Source organism: Hylaeus volcanicus, chromosome 8 (genome assembly GCF_026283585.1).
Source record: "Hylaeus volcanicus isolate JK05 chromosome 8, UHH_iyHylVolc1.0_haploid, whole genome shotgun sequence".
Lineage (NCBI taxonomy): Eukaryota > Metazoa > Arthropoda > Insecta > Hymenoptera > Colletidae > Hylaeus > Hylaeus volcanicus.
Genome location: NC_071983.1, coordinates 6310665 through 6325996, shown reverse-complemented (window position 1 = coordinate 6325996; position 15332 = coordinate 6310665). Strand labels below are relative to the sequence as shown.

The 15332-nt window shown below is 43.3% G+C and overlaps 1 protein-coding gene across 1 annotated transcript in view; it reads left to right on the top strand.

Annotated features, from left to right (window-relative positions):
• The window catches only part of LOC128881118 (RNA binding protein fox-1 homolog 2), a 99423-nt gene that overhangs the window by 74916 nt on the left and 9175 nt on the right, over positions 1–15332 (top strand). The window contains exons 7-9 of the mRNA XM_054131852.1: positions 1224–1287; positions 2419–2445; positions 14514–14680. Of these exons, the coding sequence (XP_053987827.1) occupies positions 1224–1287; positions 2419–2445; positions 14514–14680 (258 nt within the window). The remainder of the gene's footprint in view (positions 1–1223; positions 1288–2418; positions 2446–14513; positions 14681–15332) is intronic.

Here is a 15332-nt window from a genome sequence, read left to right as displayed (position 1 = left end):
TTTCCATTCATACGTGACCCCGGTGTCGTGGATCTGGGCACCAATCATAGCGACGTGTTATTTTTTTTTTTTTTTTTTTTTTTTTTTTATTTTTTTGAGAGGGGACGAAGGACCGTGATTTATGAATTTTCGTTGACTTTACTGGGAACGCCAGATAACGAGCAAAGTTAACGAAGAACGACCATGATGGACGAGAAAATTCAAACCTCGTGGAATCGATCACGATCGAGATCTACCGCGAGGGTGTTGAAAAAATAACATCGTCCCAAGGGGAAAAAATTATCGCGACGATGTCGGTTGTAAACAACAATTTTTGTTCTACTCTGCGCGAGTTTTTATTCAATCTCAAACTCGCTTCTCGCTTCTCAGGAAATGGTAAAGTAATCCTTCGGTGAATTTTCTATGAGCTGTTAAAAAATGGAACAGAGAGGAGTTGTTTCTACGGTACAGTTAAACCTGATCCTTCCAAGCTGTATTGTTGGTCGTCGGAACTCGAATCGAGTCTCGAGGCATCGACGAAACGTCGACGTGAACGGAAGGCGAACGATGACAAGGATCGAATTCCATTGCAAATATGGCGAGGAGCACTCCTCGCTTATTGCGCGTTGGCGACTCTTTCGTGCGATGGAATTTCGATTCGATCTCGTCCATCGAGCTTTCAGTCCCAGCCAAACGATTCAGGAAATACAGTCACGGGAACAATTGCTCGCTTTCACGTGCTCCTCGGATTACTAGAAATCGTTCTAGTCTTTGGATGAGTTTCATATATTTATACACTGTCGACATCGTCGTTGAAAAATTGTTGTATGTTCGAGCAGGAATCCAGTCCTAAGAAATCCAGTAACTAAAATTGAACAAATATATAAAGCTTGTTCCAGCAACCCGAGAAGCGTACTTTTTCAACTACAAAACAAGAAGCTCGATGGACACGCGCGGTTGCGGGCATTCAAGTCTCCAAGGAATCGTTCCCTTCTCTCTTAAAATACTTTCTTCGATCTTCTTCGTCTTACGCGACGAAGCGACGATTGTCTATTTCTGCGGGAGTGTTTGAGCTCACGATTTCCTTAACAAAATTATTACTATCGTATTCAGCATCTCCAGAAGAAACGTTCCTGTTCGAGACTTTACTGTCCGCGTAGAAAGTAATTTCAGTGAAAAATTCCGCAAGGCAATTGCGGGTGGATTGGTCGATGCGATTTATATTTGTGACTTTTCTTTTGCAGTGTTTATTACGACCCGTTCCTAGCAGCGCACGCAGCGACGCAGGATCCCAACTACAGGCTGCAGGTGAGACGACGTTTCCCCGACTTTTCCGCCGGAAATTGTTCCTCGTGCTCTGTTTCCGACGCCGACGAATGAGTTTTTAATTAAATCGACCAACGCCTCGGGCCTGATTGAAACGTCAGCGCGGTTAATCGATCACCTTTCAGACGCTACCGTTGGATTATCGGGAATTAATTGGTAAACGAACCCACTCGATCGCCGGCCGAGTATCGATTTACCCCGATCACGACGAAAATTGACTAGACAGAGCGGAGGGGCCGAGAAACTAATCGCAACTAATGGGAATCTTCGATTGCAATGTTTCCGAATTTACTAATAGATCGACTCGAAAATGCAACCTTCTGTCAAGTTTTGAGTGAGATGTTCCATAAAGAATGGAGATTTTAATCGTTCGAGGAGCCGATTGAATATTCAAACGTTTAAGAGAAGTCTTTTGTGTGACAAGAAATCGCCAGTGCTACACTTATCTGCTGCAATTATTGAAGTATTTCAAAACATTGCTTTGATTCGATTAAAAGAAATTAACGTTCGTTAGTCTCGAACGGTACGTGTCCTCTCAAAATTTCGCAAGTGTAACAATGAACATTTCGATGAAAAGTAAAAAATATCATTTGCTCGTTAAAACCAACGAATATATCGTTGGTATTGCCAAACTGAAACAGCCACGAGACCGCGGTAGTATTTGAAAAACAAATCGACGAATTCCGCACGTCGAAACGTTGAATTGGCTCGTTAAAGACTGTTAAAATACCTATTGTTCGATTGATTTCTACCTGTCGCCGACCGTTCGTTGAAAAGTGAATTAACCGTGGAATAAAAGCTCCCGCTTCTTTGCGTAACAATGACGTATCCAGAAACGGTCCTCGACGCAACGAAAATCTCATTGTTAACCCCTGAAAAGCTCGAGGATCGATAAACGATTTGATTCGCGGCGCTTCGGAGGCATATCGTCGATCGCCTCTGGTCCTCGACGGGAACAGAGCACGCGGTATTTAAAACAAAAGGAATAATACAACAAAATGAAAAAAAATATATATATGATAACAAGTGGAAAATAGAACAGAGAGAAATGAAGGCACAGATATACGTATATATATATTGACTAAAGTCTCCAACTGTTCCGGACCCGTTTAGCTGGAATGGCCTCAAGCAACAGCTGACGTTAGTTGACACGTTCTGCCAAGCTTGCACACACACACAAAATCGCAGAGAAACCGATAACAATTACGTTCCTATTTCGTAATCCGCGTTCTTTCATCTGTCGTCCCATCTAGCCCCCAGTTCTTCGCCTGCCTCACTCATTTTTCTCTTTCACGATCGACCATGCGCGTTTTCTATCTATTTTCTAAACTGTGCACATGGGGAAGTTGTCAGAATTGGGCAGAATTTCGAATCTCGAATAAGGAGTAGAAGATAGACGCGCTTCGATTGGTTGCTTCGAAAGATATCACAAAAAGATTACAAAATTGTTTGACGAGACTGAGTGACTTACGATTTCTTTGTGGGAGAAGGGGATGTTTCTTTCGTGGGGTAGTTGGAACATTGGAGCAGGAGAATAAGTACCAGTTTACTTTTTTTTTTTTCAGTTAACTAACAGAATTGAAACGTGGAAGGTGGTTAAGCGATGAAATTTTTCTAAAATTGTTCCAATGCTCTCGCAATCATAGAAATATTTCTTTTCGTTACCAAAGAAATTTCACCGCCGAATCGATGTAACTAATAAAACTTTGAGGTCGAAGGTGAATGAAACGATTGAAATTCGTGTCCAATGACGAAATTTTTCTGAAATCGTTCCACTGTTGTATTCCAAATTGTACCTTCTGTCGAAGAAACGAGAACGCATTCGAACAACCGTCCAATCGAATGTATCACCCGCGCGTTGTTTTTACTCGCCGTCTGTTATTCGATTAAAATTTTGCCCATTTCTGAAAGAAACGACGAGAGGGCGTCGACACGCGCGGAAAAATTGTTGGAAAAAACGTGAACACGCGACACCGGCAACGACAACGCTATCATTTTCGAGCTTTTCCACGACAGGCCGTTTCGCAACGGGATGAAAATTAATTTCGAGCGCGCCGTATTCGTTTCGCGTGTTCCGGCATTCGAAACGACGCGACACGGCGCTGCACAACGGTCTAGAATTCATTTTCAACGCGAAAGAAATTAATTGACAGGTTTCAATTAGAACCGCAGGAATATAGTCGATAAGTAATTTCTTTAACGGCTCTCTACGACGCGTAATTGGTTTGACATTCTTTTGGACTGTCGCACTGAGAAATGAACAAGCGATCATGGTTATCGTTTTATTATTTCCGATCGAAAGTCGTCCGTAATAAAATTGAAAAAAGGATTTTAAGATGAAGATGCGTAATATTTTATCGCTAAAGAATTCTTGTAATCAAAGCAATCCAGCTTCGTTTCGAATATATAAATATGTGTTTTAAGAATATTGCACCCTACGAGACATTTAATTCCGAATTATAAACCTACGACATTTTTAATTTGTCACTGGAACAGCTTGAAAATAATGACGACAATCGCGCGTCACACAGGAACAGAATATTTTTCTGCGTTCCCGAACAAAGTCGGTCAATTATCTCTTTTTTGTCGGGCTAAAAATAAATTCTAGCTTACTGTGTGCGCCATCACGAAAAATCTAGTTCGCCATTGCGGGAATAAAATACGCGAGAAATTTGACTGTGGATTCCAACGAAAATCTCGGCCTTTTTTCTATTTTCGTTTTCATGAAAATTCTCGCGAAGAACTCGCGCACGCGGTGTCTTCTTTCTCGGATCTCTCGGCGCCCCATTCGACACGTTCGAGCCTTTTAATTAAGATCCTTTTGAGAAATGGCGCAAATTTGATAGAGCCACTGCGCTTTAGAATGTTTCTTCGCGTAGGTAATTAGAAGATAACCGATAATTGGTCGCTTGTAAAAATTGTAATTTAGTGGTCTTAGTTGATTCGTCGGTGATTTTTCATTGCAGATAGAAATGTCGAGATAAATGCATCGATTCATTCGACTACAGTCGCCACATAGCTAATTGAAATATTAAACCTCTAAAATTTCGGCTGGACATAATTTATGAGAATAAATATAAATAACAGAGAATAAAGCTGCTGAATTTCATTCGCGGTGTTTAACAATTTAATAAATCGCCAAAAGAGTCCGACGGTGACGCAAATTTGTTCGAACGTGTTCGAGTAATTCCTGCGCGCTACTCTCTAGATCGATTTCTCCAAAAACCCCGGTGCACCGGTTTCGCGAGGAACGTTTTATAACTTAATGATTTTACGAGCACGGGAAAGCTTTATGCAAATTCCACGGGAGTCACGTTTCCTCCGTCAGAAATTCATTTGAGTGACGCCACGCCTCGGAAAGTTGGCACAATTTTTCCTAAACTTCCAGGAGGAAAAATGGCTTCCCGCGTCCTCTGTTCTCCGTCATATCCAAAGCTGGAAACCCGTCAGAATCAGGATTTTATAAAACGTCCCTCGAGTCCCAGACGTTGCAACCTGTCGCGTCACAAGATCTCGCAGCATGTCGTTGCATTTTGTCGCCTGATCTCTCGCGCTCCTTCATCTTTCTCCGCCTCTTTTCATACTTCAACGTTCTCCTTCGAGACTCACGCACGCGAAATCGATTTTACCGCGCGGACACACACGTGATCGTACGAAATTAACAATATTCAGGATAAATAATCAGCGCGACGAAGCAATGGAGGCATATTAAAATTACAGTAGTAGAAATACTGATAAATGTTTTTTACACGACCTTACCATTGGTTAGTGGCTTTTGATTGAAAAATAATAGAGTAACTATTCGTAGATATGTTTGGGTGCATACGAGTGTGGAAATTAAGGGATGGTAATTTCGCTCGAGCTGTTTGTTTTACGTTTGCAATTACTCAGTTGCTATCGAATCTACTAAATTAATTTACAAGATGACCGAGGAATGATTACTCTGTACACTAATTTAGAAAATACATCATATATGTTAATTCCTTGAATCAATTGTAATATCGAGGTCTGGAAGCACCTTAGAAACAGAGAATTAAAATTTTAAAAAAAATGACTCATTCGACAACGCGAAGTTGTCGTCCTTCGATTTCCACCCTTACGTATATCCACCCTGAACTTGTCTGTGAATAATTACCGTATCACTTTTGCATAGAAACTTATTTAAAATATACACGAACGTGGTCGTTTTTAAACGTTACCACGCGACGCGAAACACCGATCCTCGGCCCGATTTTGGCCGAATTTCTTTTCAGGTTTGCCGTTTGTGTTTCAGGCTAAAGCGCCCGCCCTGGAGGTAGGAATCTTAAGGGTCCGCCCGTGAATTTTCTTCACCCGTTGTTTGTCTGTTTTTTTTTTTCACCCTCCCAGCCGTCTTTTCTTCTCCTCTGTCTTTGTTCACCTTGGTTTTTCGTTTTGAACGTCGGTTCAGGAGTGCTCACCGATCGTCGGCCATTCTCAGCCCCTGTTTTCTCCACTTCTGAACATTTTTTCATTTCTATCGAACGAAAAGATTGCTATTCGGTTCGATATTAGAGAATTTCGTCCATTCAGGCTCGTATCAGCCACTCCCCCCTTGCTTTTCACTTCTGTTCTGCGCTTCCTCCAAAAGTGTTTTTTTTTTTCTTCTTCTAACAGTGTAATGCATGTAGTTCGTAGCATTTGATTTTCTCTTTAGCGTTGTCGTAGAGTATTTCCTTTCTTGGGTACTTCCGTAGAGACTTGATAGTGTGGTATAATGATCGGTCTGTAGATCTCACATGTGGTTGTCTTTGAAATATCGAGAGAATCGATCCCGTGCTTGTACGAAGGAGAATCATTTATTTTAACAAGTAAATATATATCCCCACTGTGGATTCTTATTGAAAAATTTACCACTGACTGTATACAAATTCTAACATAGAAAGTCGTTTTCTGAATTGTAAACTGTTTCAACATAGCCCCAGTAAATAAAGCGCTAATGCAAACGAATTTTAGACGGAACGAACACGACGAAACGAAATGAAATCTCTAATTTAGGTACTTCTTTCAATCCTGACGAACTTCGAGACATTGACAAGCAAAGAGTAAATAATTCGGAAAAGTCCCTCTACAGTTCTCGAGCAAGATAAAGATTATTCGCGAGGATCCCGTTGTTTCCGGCTGTTTCATTTTCTCCGTCAAGGTTCGAGTTCCCCGGAAGAAGCGAAAGTTGAAATTGGTGAGCACTCCGCGGGCCCGGCGAGTATCTTAGAAAGAGTTCTTTAGCTAGTTTAGAGTTGCTCCAAGTTCATCCCCCTTCCCAGAGATTCGCCCCACGGAATTAGTTCTGCCAGCGGCTTGATCGACAAGCGCAACCCTGGAAGTTCCGTGTGACTTTGTTAGATACTTTTCGCTCTAGTTGCGATGATCTCGCGGCGTCATGTACATACGCGGTCCTAACGATCGCGGCGACTTCTAGACGATTGCTTCGCGATTTCGCGAGAATTTTATCTCCCCCTCCCCCCACGTAGAACCGTTTATTAAGTTGTTGCGTGTGCGTAGGAGGCATGTACCTTGATTAGAGGCTCTAATGAATTTACTCTACGACGAACGTAGAGCTTGTAAATAACAAGTGCCCAATAACGAAAGTCGAATTTCACTGTGGGAGATGGAAGGGGGTCGAGTAAAATTATTATTCTAGCACCCGTTACAATCTCAACTTAAATTAATTCTCGTGGCATAGGAGTAACCAGAAACAACCAAAAAATCCAACAATTACTGTCTAAAAAATTCGAATAAAATTCCAGCAAAATAGGTACGACTCCCTTCGCTGAATTTCACTGCGGGAGATGGAAGAGGGTCAACTAAAATTATTATTTTAACACCCGTTACAATCTCGACTTAAATTAATTCTCGTGGCGTGCGAGTAACCAGAAACGAACAAAATATAACAATTACCGTCTAAAAAAATTCGAATAGAATTCCAGCGAAATAGGTACAACTCCGTGTCTTCCACTCCCTCGTTCTGCGCCACGGACCGAAATCGTTCCACCCCGTTCGGCACACACGGGGATCAAGCGTAAACGGAGCATAAACGACGCGGGGCGATCCCTGACGTCGAAAATCTTCCCTTCAGCCCCCCTCCCGTAAATTTCCCGGGGTCGCACGTGCGTCGAATCGCGGGCACGGAATTTTCGCGGTTAATTTCCGCGCGCCGGCACGACCTACACCGATTCCCTTCCGCTCGGAACGACGTCGTCGTCGGTTCTGCTCGGCCGCGAAACCGGGGATCCACCGTCGCGGATCTTCCTGCTCGTGGGAGAATTTACGAGCTCCCAGGGCGCAGTCCCTCTTCGCGAACCCGGGATCCCGCGAAAAACTTCATAAATCAACGTCGCGTCATTTCGCGCGGTCCGACAGCTTCATTCCGCCTGGTATTCCGCGGGGCTTCTTCGACGCTGCTCGTTAACGGTGTCTTTACCCGTCGCGGGCCATTTTCGGTGGAGGAATCTTCTTTTGAGTCGCGGTTCGTATTTGGGGCACGTTTCGCCGCGGTCGATTCTCTCATCTTCTGAAGGGGGTGGGAACACTTCCTTTACCGGACGGCCGTTTTGGAGCGTGAACGTTAGACGGGGGTGGATTTGAAACGAATCGCGAGGAAGGAAGGCAGTCTGGTGGCTAGGATTTTATTTTAGTCTCGTGAACGTAGGGAGAAGGGTTTGTCTGAATCGGAGCACCTCCGAGAGGTTAATTACTCGCGATATTTCTGAGTGGTATGTGGAAAGTATTTTTAGTTTTGTTGCTCTGTGTGAGCTCGGGTACTAGATTCAATTTGTTTAATGTATAAATTTGGGCTTAGGTTAATGAGAGCATAGGGGAGAGTTTGCCTAAACTGGACCACTTTGGATGTTCGTTACGTCGTAGTGGTTTTTGTTATTGTTACTCTGTACGAGCTGGTATAAGAGGAATGGTAGGGTTACTATTTTCAGGAATATCGTATTTGATATCGAACAGTACTATCGTCTTTCTTAATGCAACCTTCGATATTTAATACTTTGAACGCGTTAATTCTCCTAATCGTGATATTACCATATCAAACTTGAAGAAACTCTAATAATTACTGAAAGAATAACTTACCAATCAGGTTCTCGAATAAGATGCCACGGCTCAGAGGCTGTAATAGTTGAATGATCACGAGGTACCCATAGAGAGGCTGGCAGGTCCCCACGGATATGAGAGTCGAGATACTGCAAACAGTAAAAAACAATACGGTATTAAAACAATGGAAGATTCGAGTAAGACAAAGTAATGATAAGAAGAATAGAAATATTATTTAAGAAGAATTTTTACATGGGTACGCACTTTAATAAATAACGGAACGGTACGAGACGACCTACCGATTCCACGCGTCGACCATCTCGCAGACCATCCAAAGTCGACTAATAGCAAAACCAAAATTCCAAACCGCGCGCGATAAGCGTCCTTCCAGGAATTTCAGTTCCAACGACCAGGGAGCGGCCGTACAATCGGAAAATCCATCTCCCCAAGACCGCGAGTCGTTCAAAACAATAACACCGAGGGCAATAAGTTTCGCGCGATCGCGAGTGCCTAGATTTCGAGGAAGGTTAAATAATTTCCGCGCGTATCCAAACACAGCTGGGCGCGAGAGGCCACTCGACCCACATATCCCGGAATATTCAGCTGAAATCGCGGCACAGCCACGCATCCGCGATTTTCGGGGATCAACCGTGTCCCAAATACCCGCGCCGTGTGTTTTTCCGCTTTCCAAGAGCTTCGGAATCGACGAGGTCCCTTTTCCCGCCCTCTTCCGCTCCCGTCGAACAACAACCGTCCTGGAACGCTGGGAAACTTTCTGGCGCCGTCGAAGCGGCGTGTTTTCGTCCTGAATCCTCGTTACTTTCGACCGGTGTCGAGAATTATTATTGAGTTTCGCGCCAGAGGAAAGTGGATGAATACTAACCTCGCCCCCGCCTTGTGTCTTCTGACTAGCTCGAAAATTAAAAAAGAGATGGGGTAGCTTTTCTTTACGCGTTTCCTTGGAGTCTCGAGTCTTGAGGTTCTCGAACAAATTTCTGTAAAACAGGAAGAGATACATAAATATATGTATTCGTTGCAAAAGCGGTGCGTTCCATAAATTTGTCCACCAAAAAAATATCAATATTGCTTAGTTTCTATAGGTCCAAGAATGAGTAAATAACGTTGACGTAAGATTAGATGTACACCCAAGAAAATCATTGACCGTTCCTGAAACAATTTGGGCACTTTGAGAAATTATACGCAAACACGCGTACAAAGTTTGAACTTAGTATCTCCACTAGTTTCCTCTTTAAAAAATCTCTAACCACGGCTGATTCGTGAGGCTTGTTCGACAAGCCCTGATATCCTCGAGCTCCCTGGAAGATGAACCCTGAATATTGAGCACGTTAGCTAACTTTTTAAACGCGAATCTCGAATCGTACACTTCCATAGGAAATTCTATTAATAGCAAATTGGAGCAGAGAAATAATTGGCTCGTGTAATTAGAGTTCTCTCTCGGTCCTTCTGCGTGGAAGTTTCGCTTCATAGCGTTCCTTGAGACATCCATTGTCTCGATTTCGGGCGCACCCTAATATTTTATCGCGGCCGTTGCGCAGAGGTCCATTATTTATGAGCAGTTCACTTAATACTTCCAGGGGAAACTACGTCCCACTGCGAAAGAATCATTAATCACTTCTCTTTGGGAAACGCGCACTTGTTCCCGGGGAAGGGCGTTTCCTCCTCGTGGGACCTCGAAGATGAACCGTGTCTTAATGTATTCATTGAACTTTTGACTGCCAGAAAACGCCTCGGTGCCTTGAAGAATTAGAATTACAAAGGAACCCTCGAGTCCACTCCACCACCTTCAGGTGGAACTAATTACAATCGCAGGGAATATCCAGATACTCGAATCTTCTCGGAAACCTGAAATTCGAAAGTTTGAGTATCGCCCATTCAGGAAAATGAACTTCTATGTTTCTAATTTTTCTATCCATTGTCTTGCCATTCTCTGTCGCAGAATATATTTTTTTTAAATTCGACCGTTCTAGTGACGACTCCCTTTCGGAGTTTCCATCAAAAATCGTCTCGCAGTCGGAGGGTTAATAGTCAAAGAAGCATGGTTTATTTATGCATCGTGCACCTAAATGTACTACGTTCGAACGTCTCGTGTTCCGAAGTATTATAATTCGAGTTCCATGTAGAAACATATGAAAACGAAAGGAGCTTCTCCTATTTTTATATGTTTTCAAATAGAGCAAAAGTCATAAGAGACCCAAAACCCCTCGGTATCGATAAATTTCATGAATAATTATAAGCTGTTTTTATTTCGAAGATAAAACGAACCCCGCGATAAATTATTTAAACCGATGGAGAGCACACTTCCACTGCTCGTGAATAATTTAATTCGGCCCGTACGAAATGTTAACGCGATGATGAATACATTCGGTCATTTACGAAATGCAGAATTATTAACGATGGAAAGAAAATTTGAATGCCGGGGCGTGGAAAGCATGCATCATCAATGCCTCGGCGCATCGGAGCCGTGATACGAGCCCGTCGCGGAGTATTAAATTATTATTAAATCCCCCATGCTGAGCATACGTGTCGGCAACTGTGATCGATGGCGATACATTTTTCCATGAAATTTTCATTATCTTCCAAATAACGTCCGGCTATCGTCGTTGAAAAGAAAAGCGAATTAAAACGAAGTCCAATTTTGCGTATTATAGGAGAAACTGGGGAACAGTGGTAACTTTTATGATCCTCGTTTAACACGTTTACCACCACTGAGGAATTAAACGAATCAATCCTGAATGTAAGGCGTGCATAACACTAAATCTGGATGGGATGGGGGTAAATTCTGTAAAAGGTCGTAATAATAAGTACTGCCACGAATGTTGAGTTACGTCATTTCTAATTTAATAGAAAAACTATCACCGTTAACGTATCTTTCGCCAGCGTCGAAAGTATTTTCCGCCCTTCGATTCGCGAACTTTTGCTGTACTTGGGGTGGCAAGATTTCGTCGAGGGAGCGGCTGAAATTCGAAAGGCTTTCTGCCAGAGGGGAGGGATCCGAGAGTAATGTAATTTCTGGATTACAGGCGCGGGACGAGAAGTCTCATAAAACGGGACGAAAGTAAGAGCAGGATTTAATTTCGGTGGGCTTAAGTGCTCTTCGCGGGACGGGGACACAGCGAGTGCTGCTTCGATCGGTCGAATGGTAATGCCATGGAAATCTCGAGACACCCGGGACGCGCGATGCATCGCTATGAAAATAGAATTACAGCCTGTCCTAGAAGCCCTCGCGATGCTGTTCGAAAATATTTTACTTTGTATTATAATATGAAAATACGAAGACGAGGTATACGCGGATCTTGTCGTTTAAAATTCGAGTTCCACTCGGTATATAATTGTCTATAACAATAGCATAATACGATTTGAAGGTGTAAGAATATTTATAGTTTTCAAAAGTGATAAGTGAAGTTAATATTGAATAGAATTATATAGTTGGAAAGTTTCTCGACCGACAGTACGTACGGCAAAGGATACAAATGTATCTCTTTAGATAAATAGTTTCGAATTTCGTTTCTTCTAAAATTCCATTCGTCTGAAATTATACTCACATCTTTTCGTGACATTCATATTTATATAAGCGAAAAAAGAACGCGATATTTAATCGTCATAATAGACAATTCTACGAGTAGTAAACGAGAACATATAACATATAGATACACATCAAAGTACTCTAATTAAACTACATTCCCAAATCGATATTAAATCAGTAACACAGCTCTCCCATGTTTACGCAAACAACCAATCATTCCAAACCCTATTTGGCTACACAACACGATACACGTGCTTTCGATCTACATTTTGAAAAGTTGAAATCTGATTCCCGAGGAAATTACGCACACGCGACCGCTGAATAAGAGTACGGATCACTCGTCGTTGATTAATTGGCACTCGCGCGAGGACTCGGTAAAGCAAAGGTCGAGTGCTTTGCAAATTTTGCTCTACGTGAAAATATCATACTCCGGAATTTTCTCAGCCGTGGACGATTGAACTTTTGAAGCGGATCAGCTTTTCGAATCGAACGGGAGGTTGGGATACGAGTGGCGCGTTGTCGGTGAACTTTCGCGGTTTCCTCAGTTGGAAACGGGGTTGCATTCGCGTCCGGAATTATGACGTGCTCCAACGCGTGTATTATTATTATTAAAATGATTTAGCGACGAGAACGAGGTGAAAATTTTCCCATTTGCAGGTGCAATTTGCAGTTACATTATCCACGTCGTTTAACCGAGTTTCAGACCGTTAACGTGAAATCGTAATTGATACCGAAGAGATTAAAACAAAGCGCTCTAACGAAGAAGACCTGAATTATGGTTAAATAATCACGCTTGCGTTGATTGGAAGCACTCGAGCTAAGACTCGAAGTCGCGTATCATCGAAGATGAATTCCGTACGATTTGTTGTACATGCCACGAGTAGAACCCTGCGTTTAGAATTTAAAAGATAGAAATTCGACATAGCTTTCATAGCGATTCGACAGATAAGTTTCATGGATTGAGACACGTTTTTAGAAGATACATTTCCTCGACTCCGAGAGTACATTCTGCACTCTAGACGCATGCACGTAGATCTCGCGTTTCCTCGACAACGGATGTCGAACCTCGCGGATACATCGCAACGCGTACAGCGGCGCTCACCTCGACATGCAAAACTGACACACTGCATTTCCTTATGCGCGCATTTTTTCGCAATTCTTACTCCCCCCCGTGATCCGTTTCGTTGGGTAAACCTTGCACCGTAGCTTTCTCTCGTCGTCCATTGTGCACGGCGGGATCCCTCCAGCTGGAAATCATTTCAAAAACTGCATTCGACTGTTAACCGAAGATACATCGCGCCTCTGCAAGAAAAGTGCCGTACCAAAGGAAATACTACAATTTTCAGTTACCTCTTTCGAGCATCTAGATTTCAGCTGAGATTCATTCATCCGAGTTTCGCATTACCCTCGATGATCGCTCGAGCTTTCAATTAAATATTTTTACCGATCGGGTGATTTTTTATATTCAATGTTAAATACCGTAAATGTCCGATTTGGCATTAAAATTTTTGTACAATATTCTCCGCACAATGGCTGCATAATCTAGCGTGCAATTTTTTATACGTGTCGCTCTACTTGCCGAGGTCGCGATGCGCATTTGATTTGCCCTTTATACATACCTGCACCAACATTGCTATATTTACATAAAAACGCCGTCGTTGCGTCACATGGCGAAAATCGATTTCGGGGAGCAAACAGTACGATCATATTCGCGCCATATCCCTGTACATAAAGCATACACCTCCTGAAGCTTTGACCGACAGAAAGCAGTAGCTTCGTGAAGCACATTTAGCGAAGTGCTCGAAATATTTTACTACTTGCGTCGCTGCGCATCGTCGAAACGTCGCGCCTCGAACGTCGTCGATTTACCGCGGGACATCGAACGAATGAATAAACGAACACGTGCGCGCGCGACGTTTCGCCGATGCGCCGCGAGAATATGCTCGAAAAGGTCCTTGCGACTGTCATCAAAAATTTACTGGACAGGTTTGTCGCGATTCGTCGAGGATCGAAACGTTCCGATAGTTTCGTGCGAGGAGAAAGATCGTGGAAGTAGTCGGACATTCTGTACCTCTTAAAGATACGAATATTGAAAACAATCATTGAACTCTGAAATTTGTAGGATCCTCGTACAAAAAGAGATCGAAAAGTCCTTTCGCATTTTGCGATCCGAGGATCCGTCACTGAGATATAAGCAATGTTTCTTGTGGGTGAGTTGCAGCGCGATCAGCTGCTCGGGGATTAAGACGGCGCGTACCAAACAACTCACGAGTCGTTTTCGAATCTTCATACCTCGATAACAGAGCTTCCGATTGCAAAATGGTAAAGGTCATTTCGATTTCTTTCAACGAGGATCCCGAGGAAAGACTTCCATTACGAATAAGAATTACGAAAGATATACGGCTACTTAAATTAGATTTTTGATGAGACTATGCATGGTGGATAGAGAACGTGAGATCTTCGAGTTTGATGGAATCCGCGTGGTTGCAAGGACCTTCTCATGTCGGAAGGGAACGCGTTAGTGCCGTCTCTCCGCTAGACCACCCTCTTCTGGTCTGTCTTGGAGCTTGCTTGAGCCTTGCATGGCGGGTCATGGTTCTTGTTTCAGGCCGCGGCAGCAGCAGCTGCAGCGTCACCGTTGCTGAAGACGCCCCTCTCGACGGCGCAGCAGGCCACCTACGCAGCTGCAGCGACCTACACGGCAGTGGCTGCGCGCGCATACGGCGCAGCTGCAGCTGCGGCACAACCGGTCGCAGGATATGCCGCAGTCGCGGGGTAAGCGCACTCCCATCGCTGGACTTCCTCCGTTCCAAACCCCCAGGCTCCACCACTCGCTGGTCGAGAGATGTCTTTTCGTCGTTTCAACCCCTTCACGGTCCACGACCACTCCTTCACCCTCCAGGTCTCATCCAGAGATCAATTTTGTAATACACATCTAAGCAAAGTTCTGTCCATCGAAAGATTTATTTTCTTTTTATTTTCTTCTGCTTGAAGTAATCAAAGTGAGATCAGGAGTAACAGATATGCAACGTTCTCCTAAATTGTTTCTTCTGTACTAAAATAATTACTTCTCTTCGGTCGATTAGCCTATGCAAATTGAAATTAGAATTAAATGGAGAGATACCGAAGACGAGTAGAAGCTACCACAGTCGAAGGGTGAAAGTCGTGAAGGGTGGAGCAACGAATTTAATAAACCTGTCTAATAAGCGACTAGATGTTCGAGCACAGTTAGTGCGAAAAGAACGTATTTGCATAAGAAGTGCATTCCTTGCAGAAGAACGTGCCGACGCGGTCGAGCTCTTAGAAGTCGCAGAAACGTGGAGAGCCAGACCCGACCTGACAGTCCCGTCGAAAACCCTGATAGTCCCGTTGATAGTCCTTAGAGACACCTCCTGCGTTTGTATCTCCTTTTCTTGTATCTTGTTCT